We start from the raw sequence: 22,131 nt of genomic DNA on the forward strand, positions 1-22,131 counted from the left end.
TTGTTGGTGATCTGGACACCTAAAAACTTGAAGCTCTCAACCCTTTCTACTTCGTCTCCATTGATGTAGTCAGCGATATGTTCTCCTCTATGCTTCCTGAAGTCAATGACAATCTCCTTCGTTTTGTCGACATGGAGGGAGAGATTGTCACGGCACCAGTTCACCAGGTTCTCTATCTCACGGCACTGCCATCAATACTGGGGAAAGTGGGTGTTGTACCTTTGGGATGGTCTACATCCTAAACCACACTGGGACCAGTGTTCTTGTGAACCATATAACTAGGGAAGTAGAGAGGGCTTTAAATCAAATATTGAGGGCAAAGGATCAAATGTAGAAAGAGGTGGTGTAGCAAAGAGTAGACAAGAGAGGAAAATACTAATATGAGAAATGAGGGCCAGGGAATGGCAGGGATAGAAATAAACCTAAGAATACACCAACAATCAAGACTAGATATTACAAAAGAAAAGACAAAACAATGCTTTGTAATTGAATGCCCCTAGCATTCACAACAAAGTAAACAAGTTGACAAGCGCACATTAAAGTGAATAAATGATTTGATCGCCTTTACGGCTACAGAAGGATTTTGTCCTGAACCTTGAAGGGTATATGACATTGAAGAAGAATAGGAAGCTAGGTAAAGGTGGAGGGATAGCACAAGGTAGATCAAAGATGGCATTGGTCTAGAGTTGAACTTGGTTCAGGAGATCAGGGTGTAGAAAAGGTTCGAGTGGAAATGAGGAAGAGTAGGGGAAATAATTCACTAGTGGTCTTCGAATAGCAACCATAATGTAAGACAAAGTATACAGGAAGCAATATTGAGTGCATGTGATGAAAAGGGACAGCAATAATCGTGGGTGACTTTAATCTGGATACAAACTGGAAGAATCAGATTGGCAATGGATGTTCATAGAATGCTTTCAAGATTGTTTCTTAGAAAGCAGCACATTTTGGAACCAACCAGTGAGCAGGTTATATTATACTTAGCATTGTGTAATGTGACAGGATTAATGACCTCAGAGTGAAGGAACCCCTAGGTGGCAGTGGACACAACGTGATTGAATTTTACATCCAGTTTGAAAGGGAGAAGGATGATTCAAAGATTAGTATTTTAAACTTAAATAAGGGGAGTGGTGTAGACATGAAAACTGAGCTAGTTGATGTGAACTGGGATAGCAGGTTAGGAAATAGATCAATAGAGAAGCAGTGGCAGACATTTAAGGGGATATTTCAGAATACCCCAAATAAGTATAAAGAAAAATTTTAAAGGGGGCTCCACCATCCATGGTTAACTAAAGAAGTGAGGGAAAGCATTGAACTTCAGGAAAACACATGTAACTGCACAAAGATGAGCATCCAGTCAGATGAATAAAAAAGTGCAGAGAATGACCAAAAGGTTAGGCAGGAAAAAGAAATTAAAGGGTATGAATAGCTAGAAATGTAAAAACAGATGGCTAGACTCAAAGGACTGAGTTATAGGGAGAGATTGGACAGGCTAGGACTTCTTTCTTTGCAGCGTAGGAGACTGAGGTGTATAAGATCATGAGAGACATGGATAGGGTGAATGCACTGTCTTTTTCCCAGGGTTGGGGAATCAAGAACTGAGGGCATAGGTTTTAAGTTAAGAGGGGAAAGAATTAATGGTAACCTCAGGAGCAATGTTTTTACACAGAGGGTGGTACGTGTGTGGAATGAGCTGCCGGAGGAAGTGGTTGAGGCAGGGACATTGACAACATTTAAAGGCATTTGGACAGATACATGGATAGGAAAGGTTTAGAGGGATATGGGCCAAATGGAGTTAGCTTAGATGGACTTTGTTTTGGTCGGCATGGACCAGTTTGGGCCTAAGGGCCTGTCTCCATGCCATAGATTCGATGAACTGTTTCTACAGGCATTTAAACAGGAAAAGAGCAAGTAAAGTGAATGTTGGTCCTCTCAAGAGTGAGAATTAGGAGTTAATAGATAATAATAAGGAAATGTGGATGAAGTGAACAAATATTTTGCTTCTGTTTTCGCCATAGAGGATACAAAAATGTTCTAATAACAGCTGTAAATCGGGAGGTGGAAGGGAGAGAGAAACTCGGTGAAATTACAATCATTAGGGAAACGGTACGGAGGAAACTGATGGAGCTGGGCTGACAAGTCTCCAGATTCAGATGGACTTCATTTGGGGGTCTTAAAAAAGAGGTGGCTAGTGAGGTAGTAAACGCATTGGTATTAATTTTCCAAAATTCCCTAGATTTCAGAAAGGTTACATCAGACTGGAAAGTAGCAAATATAACCCCTCTATTCAAAAAGCAAGGGATGTAGAAAACAGGAAACTTTGGGCCAGTTAACTTAAAAGGCAAACTACTGCGGATGCTGGAATCTGAAAAACAGAATCACAGCAATTCTGATAGCATCGATGGAGAGAGAATAGAGTTAATGTTCCAAGTCAGGGAGAGTCCTGGGCTCGCTAATGATATTGAAATGGCAATTTAAATATTGTAATCAGCCTCATGCTGCTTTCCACCATGCGGCTGATTATGCCATTAAAAAAATGGCCTGGGAAAGTCATGCTACTCGAGCAGCACAGCGGGCTGGAAAAATCGTGCCCATTATCTCTTCATTTGTCAATCTTGTAAACAAATTGGCATATCTTTAAAACCATAATCTCCATTATTAATTTATAAACAATCAGGATTTTGTGGATGGATGGGCAGGTTTCAAACAGGTTCGTCATGCACCTCTGATTTACACTATCATGTCACTGCACAAAGTGCTGAAAAGAGCACAGAGCAATTTGTGAAAGAGTAGGAGTGACAACCAGAGGCTCAGCTTCTATTCTCATATCACCACTTCAGCAACTTCATGGGCAGAAACTGTCTGGAGACAGGATGTCAATTTGCTTTTGGTCAGGAAATATGTAGCAACTGAGGTGTGGGAGAGAGAAACAAAGCAAAGATTTAGAAGAATTGCACTAACTTCAAAATTAATCAACTGAATTTCTTTTTGAATACAATTTTAATTCCATGTAGCAAATTAAAATAGTAACTGTATCATGCATATTCAAATGGTTAAATAAGTTACATTTTTAGGATCAACACGTCAATACATAAATCAAATAAATGTTAATAATACTACTCGTCAACCTTGCACAATACCACATTTTATACAGCTGAAAATTTAAATCTTAGTACAAGACATTCTACTCGCCAACAACTGAACATAAAAGAATCTTATAAGAATATAAGAAACAGGAACAGGAGCAGGCTACTTGGCCCCTCAAGCTGCTTGCCATTCAATAGGATTACAGCTATTTTGTACTTCAACTCCATATTCCTACTCTATACCTGTAAGAAGTTAAGAAACAGGAGAATATAGAGATTACATAATAGTAAACTGGCTCATTACACAACATTTCATGCTTTCTAGTTAATTGCAGGATAAATTAAAGTGCAAACATATGATAGTGACCTGCAAAATAAAACTCACAAGAAATTAAATTTATATAGGCTCCTTACATTAAAACATCTCAATTCATTTAACAAGGCTCACAACACCAGGTTAAAGTCCAACAGGTTTATTTGGAATCACGAGCTTGCGGGGCTCCGAAAGCTCGCAATTCCAAATAAACCTGTTGGACTTTAACCTGGTGTTGTGAAACTTCTTACTGTACCCACCCCAGTCCAACGCCGGCATTTCCACATCATTAACAAGGAGGAAAGATGGGGTCTGAGTAAGCTTGAAAAATATTGAATGTGGCCGGGTGGGGCAAGGAGAAATTGAAGGAATGGTGAAAGAAAAAGGCCTTTAGGAAACCTTTGAAAACAGCAACACTGATACCAGGGTAATGTGGTTTTGGAAGAGAATTCCAAAAACAGTGGCTTCTTAAATCAAATAATCTATTTCCTTCTTTTAATAAAAGGCCACTGAAACATATTTATTATTTCACTGTGAATTGTTAGCTTTGTGTATCACCGGCTAAAACACATTCTCATCTCAAGTGTTTGAGACACACTTCACTTGTGTCACATGATTCATAGGAACGTGCTCTGAGCAAAGTATCATGGTCCATCTCTGGTACATCAGGCTAACAGGTTGAAAGGCAGGCAGTCACAAAATGCCCGCTTTTCCACTCTCAGCAGCAGATCGTCAGTCTGAAAATAGAGATGATATCAATGGGACATTCAAAATTTTACACAAACAAACATATGCCAAATGTAAATTCTCCTTCCCCTCCAAAAGAATCTGTTTATGTTTCTTTGATTGTAGTCCAAGCACTTAGCCATTGTCTGGCTTGCATCAATGTGGCTAATATATGTCACTTTTAAGGGACATTTTTAAAAAATATGCGGACAAAAAAGTTAATTTGAAGATTTAAAAGATCTAAGAAATATTGAAGTAAATACACCGGTCAAAATATATGTCAAGATTCTCACAGTTTCAAGGTCTATACAATTGGTCTTATTGGTAACCTCAAAGAGATTTGCTCACCATACAAGCTTGATTCTGAAATTGGGAACTTCAAAGACATCCTGCAGGATAATAGCTACCCCATCTGATTATTTTGCATTATCTTTTGAGCATATATTGTGCAAACTCATGAACGAGCCTACAATCATCATTTTCAGCACTGAAAAAGTGTCCAGTCTATCTCAGATGAGCTGGAAGGGCATGGTATCTCAAAGATTTGAGCAACAGGTGAAATGAGCTGTTTCACACTGCTATTATGCAGAAGCAACACAAGTGGTATTCGCCCATAACAGGATGTTGCCGTCAAGCCAAAAAGATGTTCTATCACACATATGAGTAATGTGCTATATGAATTTTGGTGCCAGTGTAGTGCCAGATACCCAGGCCACACATTCCAAAGACTGGCGGATCATATCAAAACAGCAAGTCCCTTCCATTTTTTGCAATGGGTAAAGTACAGACCGTACCCAACCAGCTGTGCTTGCAAAACTCAAAACACAATGTCCAATATTAGAATTGATTTCATAATTGGACAACATTTGCTAAATAATCCTCAGTATGCTAGCAATTACAGTAACAACCAATTTAAGATTGCCAGTCAGGCTTGCAGTGTGATGAATGTATATGTACTGGCAGCTATATATATTAATACACAGGACCCTGTTCTTTGCAGACAAAGGAACATGTATACACATTGTGCCTGTTTCAGCTAAATAAAATAAGTGACAGCCATTCACGGATTCATTCCTCAGTGCAATGCCATGACTAGAGTCAAGCTGTCTGGTTTAAATTTCAAACAATGCTTGGCAGTTAACAGTCAGTCACCATTAACCAGTGCACTCTCCATGGCAACACCTCTACCAATCAAGGGGTGGCACGGTAGCACAGTGGTTTGCACTGCTGCTTCACAGCTCCAGGGACCTGGGTTCGAATCCCGGCTCGGGTCGCTGTCCGTGTGGAGTTTGCACATTCTCCCCGTGTCTGCGTGGGTTTCCTCCGGGTGCTCCGGTTTCCTCCCACAGTCCAAAGATGTGCGGGCTAGGTTGATTGGCCATTCTAAATTGCCCCCTAGTGTCCCGGGATGCATAGGTTAGAGGGGATAGTGGGTAAATATGTAGGGATATGTGGATAGGGCCTGGGTGGGATTGTGGTTGGTGTAGACTCGATGGGCCGAATGGCCTCTTTCTGCACTGTAGGATTCTATGATTCAAAGTCCACTTGCCAACCAATCAGCATTCTCTTTTCATACTGTATAAATTTGTTGATTCCCGTACATTGTATTCTTGCGAATGTACTGATAAGTGCATGATGAAAAGTTAACAAAAATATGAATTTTTCATAGCACTCAAGTTCTATACTACCAAACTACCAGAAGTAAATACAGTTGAATATTTGAAGGCATTTCAGATTAATGCCACGCATCAGTAAAAAGCATAAGTAATCTTTAATGATAGCCTTTTAAAAGTTCCAAATTAAAAGGTGACTCACCCCAAACATAAAAATAAATACCTATTCTTTAGTGGATTCCTTACACTAGCTATGAATACTGGTGAAAAAGATGAGAAAATTAGGAATACTGATCATTAACACAAGATACTTAAAAGCGGCTTGACCTGATTATCCATCACGATACTTACCAAAAGCCCTTTTATATGGTCAAGGGGATGCTCTCCTTATTGTTTGCCCACATATTGTTAACCATATTCTAATTGCAACACCATACAGTAAGTTCAGATGATCTAATGGAGTTGCGCTGCAATAAAATTATTTGTGTACTATGCTAATACAATGCATCATAACTTTCTGAAGTACTGAAAAAAGTAACACTTTTTCTTAAACTTATAGATCAGTTTTACAGCAGGATCTCATGTATCATAACTGTTATAGAAAACAAAGAACATATTTTGTATTGCTCCTAGTGATAGTTATTTTAATCTGTACAACTTTAATTTTTATCAATTGGTTATAGTGAGCAATGCATATTTACCCGAGTGTTTAGGTTATTTGCAGTCCTTTTCAAGTCCTGTAATGCTCTCTGCATGAATTCAAAAGCATGACAGTCAACACAGGGGCGACCTGTGGAAGAAACATTAAAGCAACTAAAATGAACTACAAACAATATAACTAAAAACTTACAATTGGCACAGTTAACAAAACAAGCTAACAAATAAAGTTATCACAAACACTTTGCCATCAGATGTTTATAGTAGCATTGGATTATGTTTTTCAAATTATAAAGCAAATATTGTGGTTTGATTTAACTACTTCACAGATGGCCCTAGCAAACACTGCTATGCATTTATTGCATCATAAATCAGAATAACCACAAGCATACTATAAAATTCAACTCAGATTAGGATAGATCATACTCAAAATTGTTGGGGTTCAATCTTTATTTTTCCTATTCCCAACTCCAGTCTGGGATTATAATCCTTGTAACTAAAACTAAATTGTCAGAGTTGACAGGTCAATATGATACAAACAATTAAACTGGCTTAATTCAAAAGTTTCAATTATTAAATTTCAACTACTTTATAAACAACCCAGTTGCGCACAACTATACATGCTGTGAACAATCCATTTTAATCCAATTCAACATAGTCTCAAAGGCAGTTAAAGCACGAATATCCTCTGTGACCAGTTACCTACGGAATAAAACTGTCCATTTTCATCATTCACTGCTCTATAAAATAAGAAACACACTTTCATGAATTCAAATCAAGCTGGATGACTAAGGCGTTTAAGTAGTGTGTAGTTCATTGACACAGGTTTATTCACACTAGCCAAGTTACTGTTAATCTGCTTTCCTCCAAAGCCAAGTGCAACACTGCACTTGTGAAGCAGAATGTGCATGTACCCTATACATATACTTGCGCATCTCAATCAGATCGCTGTGGAGCTATTTATCTTATGCACTGGCTCTTAGGAAAGCAGTGCAAAGCTATGTATACTGTACTAGCAGGAAAATGTATATTTTCAGGGGCAGCACGGTGGCAAGCACTGCTGCCTCACAATGCCAGGGACCTGGGTTCAATTCTAGCCTCGGTCACTGTCTGTGTGGGTTTCCTCCGGGTGCTCCGGATTCCTCCTACAGTCCAAAGATGTGCAGGTTAGGTTGATTGGCTATGCTAGATTGACCATAGTGTCAGGGGGATTAGTAAACGAGGGTTAGGAGATGGGTGGGATTATGGTTGGTACAGACTTGATGGGCCGAATGGCCTCCTTCTGTAGGGATTCTATGATTCATATATGAAGTTGATTTTCCTCAACACCCTATGACTGTGATACTGCATTCTGCCCCCTTTCCTTCTCTATGAATGGTATGCTTTGTATGGCGTGCAAGAAACAATACTTCTCACTGTATACCTGTGACAATAATAATCCTCTCCACATCCACCCTGTCAGAACCCCTCACTCAGCAATAGATCTTTCAATCAGGTCGCCTCTTACTTTACTATTGACTTGATGCCCGGGATGGTGGGGTAAGGGAGGGAAGCAGGACTTACTTTCAGCCGGGATCACAGTGCCGGAGTCGCTGTTAGCCTCGGTTAACAAAGCGGCAGTGAGCAGCACGAAGACACAGAGCGGAGGAGCGGCCATCATCCCGGCAGCAGCGGCGAGGCTGTTTGTGAGGGGGGGGTGGGGATAGAAAATTCACCGTTATTTCATTATTCAGCAAATAAACTGTCCTCTCAATGCTTTTCATTTCATTTTGAAAGACATGTTTTCTCAAATTAATCTAAGCCAAAACCAACCGAATTTCTAAATTCAAAAAGCGCTCGAGCTTCTTCTTAAATCCCGAGCTGACCGGGCCCTGCTGAGAGGGGGAGGGCGGCAGGGGAATGATTGACAGGGGCTCCAACCAATCGGCGAAGCGCAGGGGGGCGGGGGGGCACGCGGCCACGTCAATCAAACCAGCGGTTGGAGGCTGTCGGCGGGAGAGGGGCGGGACTACAACCGGCTGTGGGTGTGGCCTGGGCGGGGAATAGGGCGTGTACCTTAGTGCGAGGGACCCGGCCCGCTTGCGAAGGGGGCGCGTGACCTTGGTGCGAAGGGGCGCGGCCTAGGTGTGAGTGACACTGCCCTCGCGCGAAGGGGGCGTGACCTTGGTGCGAAGCCTAGGTTGAGTGACACTGCCCTCGCGCGAAGGGGGCGTAGCCTCGGCGTGGAGCGACACAGCTCCTCGTGCGAAGGAGGAGACGGTGGCCCGAGTTGCAAAGGGGCGCGGCCTAGGTGTGAGTGACACTGCCCGGGGGGGGGCCCCGCCAACCCCGCGCGCGATGGGGGCGTGATCTAGGTGTGAGTGACAGGACCCGGGATCGAAGGAGGTGCGGCCTGCCCGCTGAGGGGGCGTGGCCTGCCGCACAGGGCTTTAGTCGTCCCGGTTAATGCCCGTCCATTCAAATCTCCTTCTTCAAGATGGCGTCCATGAGGGAGAGCGACACAGGCTTGTGGCTGCACAACAAGCTCGGCTCGGCGGACGAGCTCTGGGCGCCTCCCAGCATCGCCTCGCTGCTCACTAAGGACGTCGTGGACAATATCCGCGTGTGTTTTCACGGCCTCTCGTCGGCGGTGAAGCTCAAACTGCTGTTGGGGATCCTGCACCTTCCCAAGCGGACAGTAGATGAGGTGAGGCGCCTTTGCTTCTCCCTGACTGAGTGTGTGTATGTGTGTGTGTGTCAGAGGCTGGAAGGGAAACTGAAGCGAACGCGCCAGGAAGTACATGAAACATAGGGGTCAAATCACTAAATATAACCGCCCCTTCTCCATACATACGTGTATTAACCTGATGAATCCACTTTTAAAAAAAGTTTTATTTGATATATATAATGGGGAAGGTGTGTTAATAAAGGTATGCAGTTTTTGAGGTGGCATTTAACATTGAGCCGTACAATCTATTTTTTTGGCGATCTTTATAAAAAAAACTTTATTTGCATTTTTTCTCAAAAAAACATTTATCTTTTCTTAATGCAAAAGGATTTTATTTTCTCTGCTGGTATGGCATAACATTGCTTAAGTTAGGAAGCAATGTATGTAACAGCACCCAGTGCCATCCTACTGAATTAACTTGAACATAAAAGAACGCTTAGTGCCTCAGCTTTATCTGGATTTGCAGAATGAGCTTGTTTGTGGAATCTTAGATTGATTTTTGGAGTTTCAACTGCAAATCAGTCTCCAAAGAAGAAGAAATTCCTCTTTATTCAGTCATAGACAGTCATGGGTGGCACAGAGGCAAAGCGCCAGGGACCTGGGGTCAATTCCCAGCTTGGGTCCCTGTTCGTGCGGAGCCTGCACGTTCTCCCCGGAGCTGCGTGGGTTTTCTCCAGGTGCTCCGGTTTCCTCCCACAGTCCGAAAGACACGCTGGTTAGGTGCATTAGCCTTGCTAAATTCTCCCTCAGAGTACCCACATCAGGTGCTGGAGTTTGGGGATTTTCATAGTAACTTTATTTGCCATGCCATGGTTTTGTGAGAGGGAGATCATGCCTCACTAACCTGGTGGAGTTTTTTGAAGAAGTGACCAGAATGGTTGACGAGGGAAGGGCTGTGGATGTCGTCTATATGGACTTTAGTAAAGCATTTGACAAAGTCCCTCATGGTAGGCTGGTGAAAAAGGTTGGATCTCATGGGATAAAGGGGGAGGTGGCTAGATGGGTGGAGAACTGGCTTGGTCACAGAAGACAGAGGGTGGTAGTGGAAGGGTCTTTTTCCGGCTGGAAGCCTGTGACTAGTGGTGTTCCGCAGGGCTCTGTATTGGGACCTCTGCTGTTTGTGATTTATATAAACGATCTGGAAGAAGGTGTAACTGGGGTGATCAGTAAGTTTGCGGACGACACAAAATTGGCAGGACTTGCAGATAGTGAGGAGCATTGTCAGAAGCTACAGAAGGATATAGATAGGCTGGAAATTTGGGCAAAGAAATGGCAGATGGAGTTCAATCCTGATAAATGCGAAGTGATGTATTTTGGTAGAAATAATGTAGGGAGGAGCTATACAATAAATGGCAGAACCATAAAGGGTGTAGATACGCAGAGGGACCTGGGTATTCAAGTCCACAGATCCTTGAAGGTGACGTCACAGGTGGAGAAGGTGGTGAAGAAGGCATATGGCATGCTTGCCTTTATAGGACGGGGCATAGAGTATAAAAGTTGGGGTCTGATGTTGCAGATGTATAGAACGTTGGTTCGGCCGCATTTGGAATACTGCGTCCAGTTCTGGTTACCACACTACCAGAAGGACGTGGAGGCTTTGGAGAGAGTACAGAGGGGGTTTACCAGGATGTTGCCTGGTATGGAGGGGCGTGGTTATGAGGAGAGATTGGGTAAACTGGGGTTGTTCTCCCTGGAAAGACGGAGGATGAGGGGAGACTTAATAGAGGTGTATAAAATTTATGAAAGGCATAGATAGGGTGAACGGTGGGAAGCTTTTCCCCAGGTCGGTGGTGACGTTCACGAGGGGTCATAGGTTCAAGGTGAAGGGGGGGGGGGGTTTAACACAGATATCAGAAGGACATATTTTACACAGAGGGTGGTGGGGGCCTGGAATGCGCTGCCAGGCATGGTGGTGGAGGCGGACACACTGGGAACGTTTAAGACTTGTCTAGATAGCCATATGAACGGAATGGGAATGGAGGTATACAAAAGAATGGTCTAGTTTGGACAGGGAGCGGCACGGGCTTGGAGGGCCGAAGGGCCTGTTCCTGTGCTGTATTGTTCTTTGTTTGTTCTTTGTTCTAATGTAAGCCTACTTGTGATACTAATAAATAAAACAAAACGAATAATAGAAGCCCTACAGTGCAGAAGGGGGCCAATCAGCCCATCGAGCCTGCACTGACAACAGTACCACCCAGGCCCTATCCCCGTAACCCCATCTATTTATCTTGATAGTCCCCTGACATTATGGGACAATTTAGCATTGCTAATCTACAGAATTTTGGGCTGTGGTCCTAAATGACCTACCGTTTATTCTGTGACTGTGTCCCCTGGCCCTAGACCCTGCAACCTTCCTGCATCTACCTTTTGAGCCCTGTCGGAATTTTGTAAGTTTCAATGAGATCACCTCTCATTTTTTCCAAACTCTAGAGAATATAGGCTCCGTATTCTAAATCTCTCCTCTGTAGAACAATCCTGCTCTGCCAGGGGTCAACAATTATGCAGCCAGTAGCCTGTCAGTACTTGCCACCAGTGCTGTGGATATTAGACTGGCAGCAATTATACAGTCATAGTGGTTTACAGAATGAAAAGAGGCCCTTCGGCCCAACTTGTCCATGCCACCCTTTTTTTTAGCCACTAAGCTACCCCCAATTGCCTGTGCTTGGCCCATATCCTTCTGTACCCATCTTAACCATGTAACAATCTAAATGCTTTTGAAAAGACAAAATTGTACCCGCCTCTACTACTACCTCTGGCAGTTCGTTCCAGACACTCACCACCCTCTGTATTTAAAAAAAAAGAAAAATTCCCTCTGGACCCTTTTGTATCTCTCCCCTCTCACCTTAAACCTATGCCCTCTAGTTTTAGACTCCCCTACCTTTAGGAAAAGATAGGTAGTTAGTTCATAAGATATAGGAGCAGAATTAGGCCATTGAGTCCACCCCACCATTCAATGATGGCTGAAAAGATCCTCGTCCCCATTTTCCTGCCTTCTCCCCATAACCAATTAAAAATCTGTCCAACTCCTTAAATTTACTCTCTGTCCCAGCATCCACTGCACTTTGAGGTAGCGAATTCCACAGATTCACAACCATTTGGGAGAAGTAGTTTCTCCTCAACTCTTTTAAATTTGCTACCCCTTATCCTAAGACCATGAACTCTCGTCCTAGAATGCAGATAGATGTTGACTATCTAGATGTTCTATGCCTCTCATTTTATAGACCTCTATAAGATCACCCCTAAGTCTTCTATGCTCCAGGAAAAAAGTCCCAGTCTATCCAGCTTCTCATAACTCAAGCCATCAAATCCCAGGAGCATCCTAGTAAATCTTTTCTGCACTCTTTCTAGTTTAATAATATCCTTTCTATAATAAGGTGACCAGAACTGTACACAGTATTCCAAGTGTGGCTTTATCAATGTCTTGTACAACTTCAACAAGACGTCCCAACTCCTGTATTCAATGTTCTGACCGATGAAACAAAGCATGCCAAATGCTGCCTTCACCACTCTGTCCACCTGTGACTCCACTTTCAAGGAGTTGTGAACCTATACCCCCAGATCTCTTTGTTCTATAACTCTCCCCAGTGCCCTGTCATTAACTGAGTAAGTCTGCCCTGTTTTGATCTGTCAAAATGCATCGCCTCGCATTAATCTAAATTAAACTCCATCTGCCATTCATCAGCCCACTAGCTCATTTGATCAATGTCCTGTTGTAATTGCAGATGACCTTCTTCACTGTCCACTATGCCACCAATCTTGGTGTCATCTGCAAACCTACCAACCATGCCTCCTAAATTCTCATCAAAATCATTAATATAAATGACAAATAACAGTGGACCCAGCACCAATCCCTGAGACACACCGCTGGTCACAGGCCTCCAGTTTGAAAAACAATCCTCTACAACCATCTTCTGTCATCAAGCCAATTTTGTATCCATTGGCTACCTCACCCTGGATCCTATGAGATTTAACCTAATGCAACAACCTACTATGTGGTACCTTGTCAAAGGCCTTGCTAAAGTCCATGTAGACAGCATCAACTGCACTGCTCCCATCTACCTTCTTGATTACCCCCTTCAAAAAACTCAAATTCATGAGACATGATTTTCCTGTCCCAAATCAACAGTAAATACTGATGAGAAATATTCACTTAGGATCTCGCCCATCTCTTGTGGATCTGCACATAGATGACCTTGTTGATTCTTAAGAAGCCCTACTCTCTCCCTAGTTAGTCTTTTGCCCTTTATGTATTTGTAGAAGTTTTTTGGATTTTCCTTTGCTTTATCTGCCAAAGCAGTCTTGTGCCCTCCTGATTTCATAAAGTCATAGAATCCCTACAGTGCAGAAAGAGGCCGTTGGTCCCATTGAGTTTGCACCGACCACAATCTCTCACCCAGGCCCTATTCTTGTAACCCCACATATTTACCCTGCTAAGCTCTTGACACTAGGGTCAATTTATCATGGTCAATCAACCTAATCTGTACATCTTTGGACTGTGCGAGGAAACAGGAGCACCCGGAGGAAACCCACGCAGACATGGGGAAAATGTGCAAACTCCACAAAGACAGTGACCCGAGGCTGGAATTGAACCCTAGTCCCTGGTGCTGTGAGGCAGCAGTGCTAGCCACCGTGCTGCCCTAACCATTGTGCTGCCATTTCTCACATAAATATTCCACTTGCAATTAGAATAAGACAGCATGGAATGCACCAACTGCCATGGTAAGGGTAAGCACAGCCTCATTCTGTTACCTTCATCTGCCCTTTCAGTTGAAAGTGCTTTTATTTGAAAGGGTCTGTAGTCTGAGGACAGGATGTTGGGGGAGCGGTGTTTTAGTTTCTTTGGTTTCGTGTTATCTTGAGCACAAACTTTGGCGCAAACGCACTGACCCTGTTTTTTTGTGGTCAATGTTGAGTAAACAGTTCTTGCCATTCATTACGCTTGTAACTGGCCACAGACGTGTTATAGGCCTTTTAGCAGCAGCTTCTGATCATCAGGAGTCTGAAACAGCAGAGTATCTGCAGGCCATCTTCGACCTGTGAAGCAGACAAGTGACAGCCTATCTCAACTGAAAGGGCAGATGAAGGTAACAGAATGAGGCTGTGCTTACCCTTACCATGGCAGTTGGTGCATTCCATGCTGTCTTCTAATTGGAAGTGGAATATTTATGTGAGAAATGGCGGCACAATGGTTAGGGCAGCACGGTGGCTGGCACTGCTGCCTCACAGCACCAGGGACTAGGGTTCAATTCCAACCTCGGGTCACTGTCTGTGTGGAGTTTGCACATTTTCCCCATGTCTGCGTGGGTTTCCTCCGGGTGCTCCGGTTTCCTCCCACAGTCCAAAGATGTACAGAATGTGAAGAATCCTCAGTGTGATCGTGTCTAAATCTTGCAGTGCAGGTTAGAATATTAATTCAAGTGAAATGGGGAAAGAAAGGAAGCTGAGATTAAGAGGGTTTTTGAAAACATTTTCAAAGCAATACTTTATAAAATGTCCAACAATAGCTAAAAGCTGGAGGAGTGCAAATTCAGACTTACAAAAGTTAACTTTTGGTGCAAGAGAAGTTGTTTGGCAATGATTAAGACTTGGCATGCTGTTAAAAGTTAATTTCCACTTGAATAGCCAGGCATTTTCTGGTATATCTTCTTGCGAGTAAGTACAGCAACTTCACACCCCTTGCCTATTTCAATTCTGAGTCACTTGCTAATTTTTTAAAAATCTGAGTCACTTGCTAATGTTATAGCACAACTTGTGGAGGAACAGTCAACTCTGACAGCAACTGCAGTGAACATTTGTAGCCTCACCATTATTCCCAGTGTTAACTCTGAGCCAGTGAGGACTAGTAATTGTGAATCCATGTCCAAGTAGTGTATAGTCCGGCAACATGGACAAGTTGGGCCGATGGGCCTGTTTCCATGCTGTAAACCTCTATGTCTCTAAGTAGGAAAGATTACATTTCCTACTTTTCCTCTTGATGGGCTGCTCTTGTTCCCTTCCCAAACACTGCATTCAGATCAGATTAAAAACCTGAACAAATTTTGACTTGTTGATTTCCTTAACTTTAGCGAAGTTGATTTTTTTTAAAAACGGGAATTTTGTGAACCAAATAACCCAGGAAAACCAGTAACATGACTTGCCACTTAATGCTCCAAGAAGTAATCATCGGCTCTATTCCCTGACTCAGTTCATTTTTGGTGTTTTCTGGAAGAATTGATGTTAGAATTCACTGCAGCTGACAAAGTCCTTTTATCTGTTTCTGCTTTGCCAGTAGCTACTGTGTGTTTAAGGCCTTTCGTTATTTTCCTTGTTCAAAAATGTAGGCAGGGTTTCCACAGTATTTCTAACAAAATAAAGTTCAGCAAAGTAAGAGCAAATCAGTGAAACCCCCTCGCATTTCTGTCTTCTCCCTACCCGACCTTTGGCACAGCGCCATGTTCAAAACTGCTGGTTTAATGCATTTAGTCAGTGTATCTTTGAAATATGGGGCTAGTAATTAGAGTTATGGTCAAGGTTGTTATTTTTAACAGACGTACATCATTAAACTAAAGTATACTGCGAGTGGGGGAAAAGAACTGTGGATTTCATTCAGGTAATTTTACATTTTCAGTAAGACTGATGTTGGAATGATTTTCAGGAATCAAATTAGAGAATGAAGCAGAACTTTGCAATGCTTCTGCTTCTTAAGTGTGTGTGTGTGTGTTAACGTTTTACTAAGTTTATAAATATGAATGGAAGGAGTATGTAGCTGTACAAATTTGTAATGTGGTCCAAAGTTGACATGGTTAAATGTTCCACAAAGGCATACACAAGTGCAAGGCTAACCAAGTTTGCGGTGATGATTTGGAGAGTCATAGACGCAAAACAATTGCAAAAATTACATTTTAGTCTTTTTGGGAGATCAGCTAGTTTGTAACTTATTAAATGACATTTATTGCAGCATTAAGAAAGGTGGAACTTGCATTTATATAGGATTTTCCAGTTGCTCTTGAAACCCCAAAACAGCTGACAGCAATGAGTACTTTTTAAAATACAGTCACTGTCATGTAGGCAAACTGAGCAGCAATTTGTGAATAGTGAAGTTTCACAAACAGCAAGTGAATAATCAGATGTTTTGGGGGGGTCAATAACTGAGTGTAAATTTTGGAGAGAACATAGCACATTGCTGTTAGATTTTTAATGTTTGAACAGCAAGGCCTTTTGACTTATCACCTCATGGAGACGATTGCAATTTAGATGCAGTGCTGTCTCATTATGTAATTATAATGTGTTCATCCATTACTATTCTCCATAACGAACAGAATTACAAGATTATGTTTAATCTGATATGTAAATTACTGCAAAAACAGTAGTTAACTCTACAGATTAGGGCAAATTACTGGGGAAAAAGACAGTGGTCAAAAATTTTAATAAGTGATGGAATTATATTATTTTCTGATCAGACATAGTTAAATGGTTAAATTAGATGAACCAAAGAAATATTACAAGAACGATGCCTGAAAAATTCTCAGCTAAGGTGATATGTGAAAGAGAATGCCACATTGCAATGTTTGATGGACAAAAGGCAAGTAAATTAAGTTGCGGTATTGATTGTTTGTAGTCTAATTGAATGTTGGAACAGACTCTGGATGCTGAATGGCCTTCCCCTGTTCGTATTCCCAGTGCTGATGCAGACCTGTCTTCAAAACTGAAAATTAAGTGGAGAACAGGCATATTAACATACACAAAAATAATGAGGACTTATGAGTGAAATTCTGATCTCTGTAAAGTCATGTGCCAAGATATAAATGGTGTGCAATTAGCCAAAAAACGTGGAAGCTTGTGGAAATGCGAGAAATTAGTTGGAGGAAATAAAATGGGTGTCAGACGGGAAAATTGAAACAAGCTTGAAAATGGAGATTACAGCTAAAGTCTGTGGTTAACTTAAGTCGGTGTTCAGATCAGAGTGTTTTAGAATTCTGTTACCACAATTTATGTTGAATATCCTAGGTTAACTTTCCCATGTCCTTAACATTCTGTACAGATCATATTTCCAGTGTCCTGTTTCCACACTGAAAAGCCCAAGTTTTTTTCACAGCTCATACCCAGGACATTTGTCTTCTCTCCACAGCCTTCAGTATTCAAGATGTGGTCCAATGAAAGCACTGCTTTGATTTATACTCTACTGTTCTGGCTATGTAACTCAATAGCCTATTAGTTTAATTGATTGCTCTTCGCTTCTTGGGCATCATGTTTCTTAAAATTCTTAGACCACCATTGGCTTGATTGTTGGCATTTTCAACACCTTCCATGGAGTGTGTATGTTGTCTGTTTTCTCTTGTGTCTCAAGACACAAGACAAAACTTTGTCACAAAAAATTTAATGCAGATAAAGACATTGTCCTGTTAACTTACAAATCTTGTCCAATTCATGCTGTGACTTACGAGCTACCTCTTTAGATTCCACTTCCTGCCTTTTCATCTTGGAACCGATGAGGTTAGCCTGGGCTATTACTTTGTACTAAATTTGGAAAATTTGATGTCAATTGCTTCATTTGAGACTAGGTTTTTGAATCCAGGTTGTTTGTGTAAATTAGGAACAGCATCAGGCATTGCAGTGTTCTTTCCCCCAAACACCATCCCCTGCCCAACTTCACTTTTGATGTAAAAGAGCAGTGGAGGAGAGCAAAATTGAACTTTGACAATAGCACAAGGTTGGCACACATCTTGACTGAAAAATGGCCAGGGCATGTCTTGGCTGCTGATTTGCATTACCGCTGCAGGCTGTTTCATCCTCAACATTTCTAAAAAGTGCTTGTTGCTTCCAACTCTTCAATCAGTTTCTTGCCCATTCCCAGTTTACCCTAATTAAAGTTTATTTATTAGTCACGCGTAAGGCTTACATTAACACTGCAATGAAATTACTGTGAAATTCCCCTAGTCGCCACACTCCAGCGCCTGTTCGGGTCAATCCACCTAACCAGCATGTCTCAGACTGTGGGAGGAAACCGGAGCACCTGGAGGAAACCCACGCAGACACGGGGAGAATGTGCAGACTCCACACAGACGGTGACCCAAGCTGAGAATCAAACCCGGGTCCCTGGCGCTGTGAGGCAGCAGTGCTAACCACTGTGCCATCGTGCCGCCCCAAATTCTCCACAGTTTTGAGTTTAATGTATAATATTATGGAAATTGTGAAAGGCCATGTCATTGGGCTTACTACAGTGCACTTGAGTTGTCACTTCCTGAATGAATATGGATAAGTAAGAAGAATAGTAGGTGAGGAGGGGGTGTCAAAGCATTCTCATAATAGTCAGGTGATAGTGAACTGCTCTCAAATTTGAGAAAGCAGCTTGTGGTTGAGGAGCCGCTGAAAGTAACTTCGTAATACTGAAATATGTGATAGACGTGATAAAATGTGAGAAAGAAAGTTGAAAATGGAAAGGTTTTGCTGTCAAGGTGCAGTGGCAGATGTTTTTCAATTTTCACCTTTGAAGCAAAGCTGTTTTTTTTGTAACGATGGGTGATAGCTGTTGACAGGTATTTCTATTTAAATTAAAGTTTGTTTCACAGCTGAACCTAAGGCAACTGACAGGACTACCGTTGGCTGTCATTTATTTAATAAAAGTGGATAAAGAAGCAAAATTGTGGGTCCGCTTTGGGACCTTGGTGTACAATTAACTGATCTCTGATAACTCTTCCCAAACCACACCATTGCCATCGCTATTACTCTCTAGAATGCATTTGATTTAGAATGATTCCAAGAGTTTTGCGCAGCTTTTATACCATTTACCACAGGCACCGATAACTAACAAAACCGAAGAATTTAACATGGCGGCATTTGGTTAACTCTGACTTTCCCTGTTAGCTGCTGTATTTCTCGATTTTCTCATTCCAGGATTTTTCCAGGGATTGATTGTTGTCCTCGTAATGAACCATATTGGGAGGTGATGGCATAGTGGTATTATCACTAGATTATTAATCCAGAAATGCAGCTAGCTAATGTTCAGGGGACCCAGGTTGAAGCCCGCCAAGGTAGATGGTGGAATTGAATTTTTTTTAAAAATCTGGAATTACGAATCTACTGATGACCATGAAACCATTGTCGGAAAAACCCATCTGGTTCATTTAGGAAAGGAAATCTGCCATCCTTACCTGGTCTTGCTTACATGGGACTCCAGAGCCACAGCAATGTGGGTGACTCTCAACTACCCTCGGGCGACTAAGGGTGGACAATAAATGATGGCCAGCCAGCAACGCCCATGTTCCACGGATGAATTTTTAAAATGATAATTACGTCAATGACAGCTACGTTTTTGTCTTTGCATATCAAGATATCTGGCTTAAACAAATGGTTATCCTCGGCCCTATTCAAGCATTTTTGACATGGGGACAGTAACCAGACATGTGACCTATTGTTTCATTTACAGTATTGCTGCATGTACATTGAGTGTTAGATGCAGGTTGTCCCAGAGATAAAAAAATATCTAGTAGGAATACACATATTGAAAAGACCATTAATAAAATGCGAACACAGAAACTTACAGCACAGGAACAGGTCCTTCAGCCCTTCAAGCTTGCACCGACCATGCTGCCCGTCTTAACTAAAAACCCCTACGCTTCCGGAGACCATATCCCTCTATTCCCATCTCATTCATGTACTTGTCAAGAAACCCCTTAAAAGTCACTACCGTATCCGCTTCCACTACCTCCCCCGGCAACGGGTTCCAGGCACCCACCACTCTGTGTAAAGAATCTGCCTCGTACATCTCTTTTAAAACTTGCCCCTCGCACCTTAAACTTATGCCCCCTAGTAATTGACTCTTCCACCCTGGGAAAAAGCTTCTGACTATCCACTCTGTCCATGCCTCTCATAATCTTGTAGACTTCTATCAGGTCTCCCCTTAACCTCCGTCGCTCCAGTGAGTGCAAACCAAGTTTCTCCAACCTCTCCTCATAGCTAATGCCCTCCATACCAGGCAACATCCTGGTAAATCTTTTCTGTACCCTCTCCAAAGCCTCCACATCCTTCTGTAGTGTGGCGACCAGAATTGAACACTATATTCCAAGTGCGGCCTAACTAAGGTTCTATAAAGCTGCAACATGACTTGTCAATTTTTAAACTCAATACCCCGGCCGATGAAGGCAAGCATGCCATATGCCTTCTTGACTACCTTCTCCACCTGCACTGCCACTTTCAGTGACCTGTGTACCTGTACACCCAGATCCCTTTGCCTATCAATATTCTTAAGGGTTCTGACATTTACTGTATATTTCCTATCTGTATTAGACCTTCCAAAATGCATTACCTCACATTTGTCTGGATTAAACTCCATCTGCCATCTCTCCGCCCAAGTCTCCAACAGATCAATATCCTGCTGTATCATCTGGTCCTCATCGCATATTACCAGTTATTAGAAATTGGGCCCTTAAATAAATATTTCCTTGGTAGTTTAATTTACCCCATTTACGTGCTTTGCATTGGCGCCACTTGAAAATAACGTTATTTCCCGTTCCTCCTGCAGCAACTAGTGCACTTTTGAGGATCAAGGGGAGTTATTTCCCAGCTTGCGAGGGAACTCTTCTAAATTGACGTCTGATTCAGATTCACAGATCATCAGCCCTTCCATTGGCTGTGGTAAATGAATTAAATGACAAGAGCTCTAGAGGCACAAACAATCTCCATAAGATTCTACCATTTGGCTGGAAGAAAAGCCTGCTTATACCTCCAGTATGGCATTAAAAACAACTAACTGAAGTTTCATAAGTTTTGATTGTAGAGAAAATTCACTCCACCTTATTACAAGGCAAATCCATGATTGCTGCGCAGTAATGTTTTTTTAAAAGCATTTCTCTCATGAGGAAAATGGTATACGTCATGTAACAAATTTCATATGAATCTTTAATGTAGTTACAGTGTGGCTACACACTGCTTCAGCAATTCCTCAACCTTTAAAACTGTCCCTGTGCAATGATAAATGACACACACTTTGAGGTATAGGTTAAATATTTATTTGTGGACTTCACATTCACTAATTCAATTGGTGAGTGAATCGCCAGTTAAGTCAATTTGGCACTCCAGGGGTAAACTGCAGGGTATATTTTAAGCTTAGAGAATGCCATTTAATACTCTGGTCTTCTAGTTAGGATCATGTCTAACTAATTTGCTGCTATAACCTCAAAGTCTCAATTCTATAAACAGGCACATCCAAGGTCGATTCCAACATTGTTGCTCTTGAGCAGATCTGAGGTAATTAAATGTTGTTTACTGTTGTGAGGGAAGTTGCTTTTGGGCAGGTGTTTGTAAATCCCCAATGAGTATCATCTGCTGATCTGTGAAGTAAATCTCAATTTCTCTCACTTCCTCCCTCTTTTCCTCTTCCTTTTCGACTCTTTTCTCTTTTTCAGCTTTATCTTGCCTCTGCCCACACTCGCCCCTGCCACTCTAGGTTTTATGAAAATCCCAAGGTGTTTTGTAAGCGTATTAGGGGCAAGAGGTAACCAGGGAAAGAGTAGGACCCATTTGGGACTTGAGTGGCAATCTGTGTGTGCAGTTGGAAGGCATAGGTGAGGTTTTTAATTAATTTTTTGTATCTGTGTTCACTATAGAAAAGGGAGATTGTAGGTATAGAAATCAGAGAGGGGGGGCTGTGATATAATTGAGCAAATTAGTATGAGGAGGGAGGAGGTATTAGCAGTTTTAGCGGATTAAAAATGAATAAATTCCTAAGCCCAGACGAGATGTATCCCAGGCTGCTGTGTAAGGCAAGAGAGAAGATTGCCGGGGCTCTGACACAATTTGTTAAGTCCTTTGTGGCCATAGGAGAGGTGTCAGAAGACTGGAAAGTGGCAAATGTTGTGCCTTTGTTTAAAAAGGGCTGTAGGGAAAAGCCTGGGAACTACAGGCCAGTGAGCCTCACATCTGTGGTGGGTAAATTGTTGGAAGGTATTTTGAGACAGGATCTACAGGCATTTAGAAACGCAAGGACTGATTAGGGACAGTCAACATGGCTTTGTGAGTGGAAAATCATGTCTCACAAATTTGATTGAGTTT

At 42.1% G+C, this 22,131-nt stretch overlaps 2 protein-coding genes across 2 annotated transcripts in view; one reads left to right on the forward strand and one right to left on the reverse strand.

Annotated features, from left to right (window-relative positions):
- Positions 1–2,990: 2,990 nt before the first annotated feature.
- On the reverse strand, positions 2,991–9,114 carry nicol1 (NELL2 interacting cell ontogeny regulator 1). The gene is made up of 4 exons (XM_078222897.1): positions 8,208–9,114; positions 7,959–8,074; positions 6,440–6,528; positions 2,991–4,136 (listed from the first exon to the last, which is right to left on the reverse strand). The coding sequence occupies exons 2-4, from the start codon at positions 8,053–8,055 to the stop codon at positions 4,065–4,067; spliced, it is 258 nt and encodes an 85-aa protein (XP_078079023.1). The 5' UTR covers positions 8,056–8,074; positions 8,208–9,114; the 3' UTR covers positions 2,991–4,064.
- Positions 8,868–22,131, forward strand: part of nelfa (negative elongation factor complex member A) — a 51,034-nt gene continuing 37,770 nt past the window's right edge. Inside the window, exon 1 of the mRNA XM_078222892.1 lies at positions 8,868–9,081. Within this exon, the coding sequence (XP_078079018.1) occupies positions 8,872–9,081 (210 nt within the window). The 5' untranslated portion in view covers positions 8,868–8,871. The remainder of the gene's footprint in view (positions 9,082–22,131) is intronic.

Source organism: Mustelus asterias, chromosome 1 (genome assembly GCF_964213995.1).
Source record: "Mustelus asterias chromosome 1, sMusAst1.hap1.1, whole genome shotgun sequence".
NCBI lineage: Eukaryota > Metazoa > Chordata > Chondrichthyes > Carcharhiniformes > Triakidae > Mustelus > Mustelus asterias.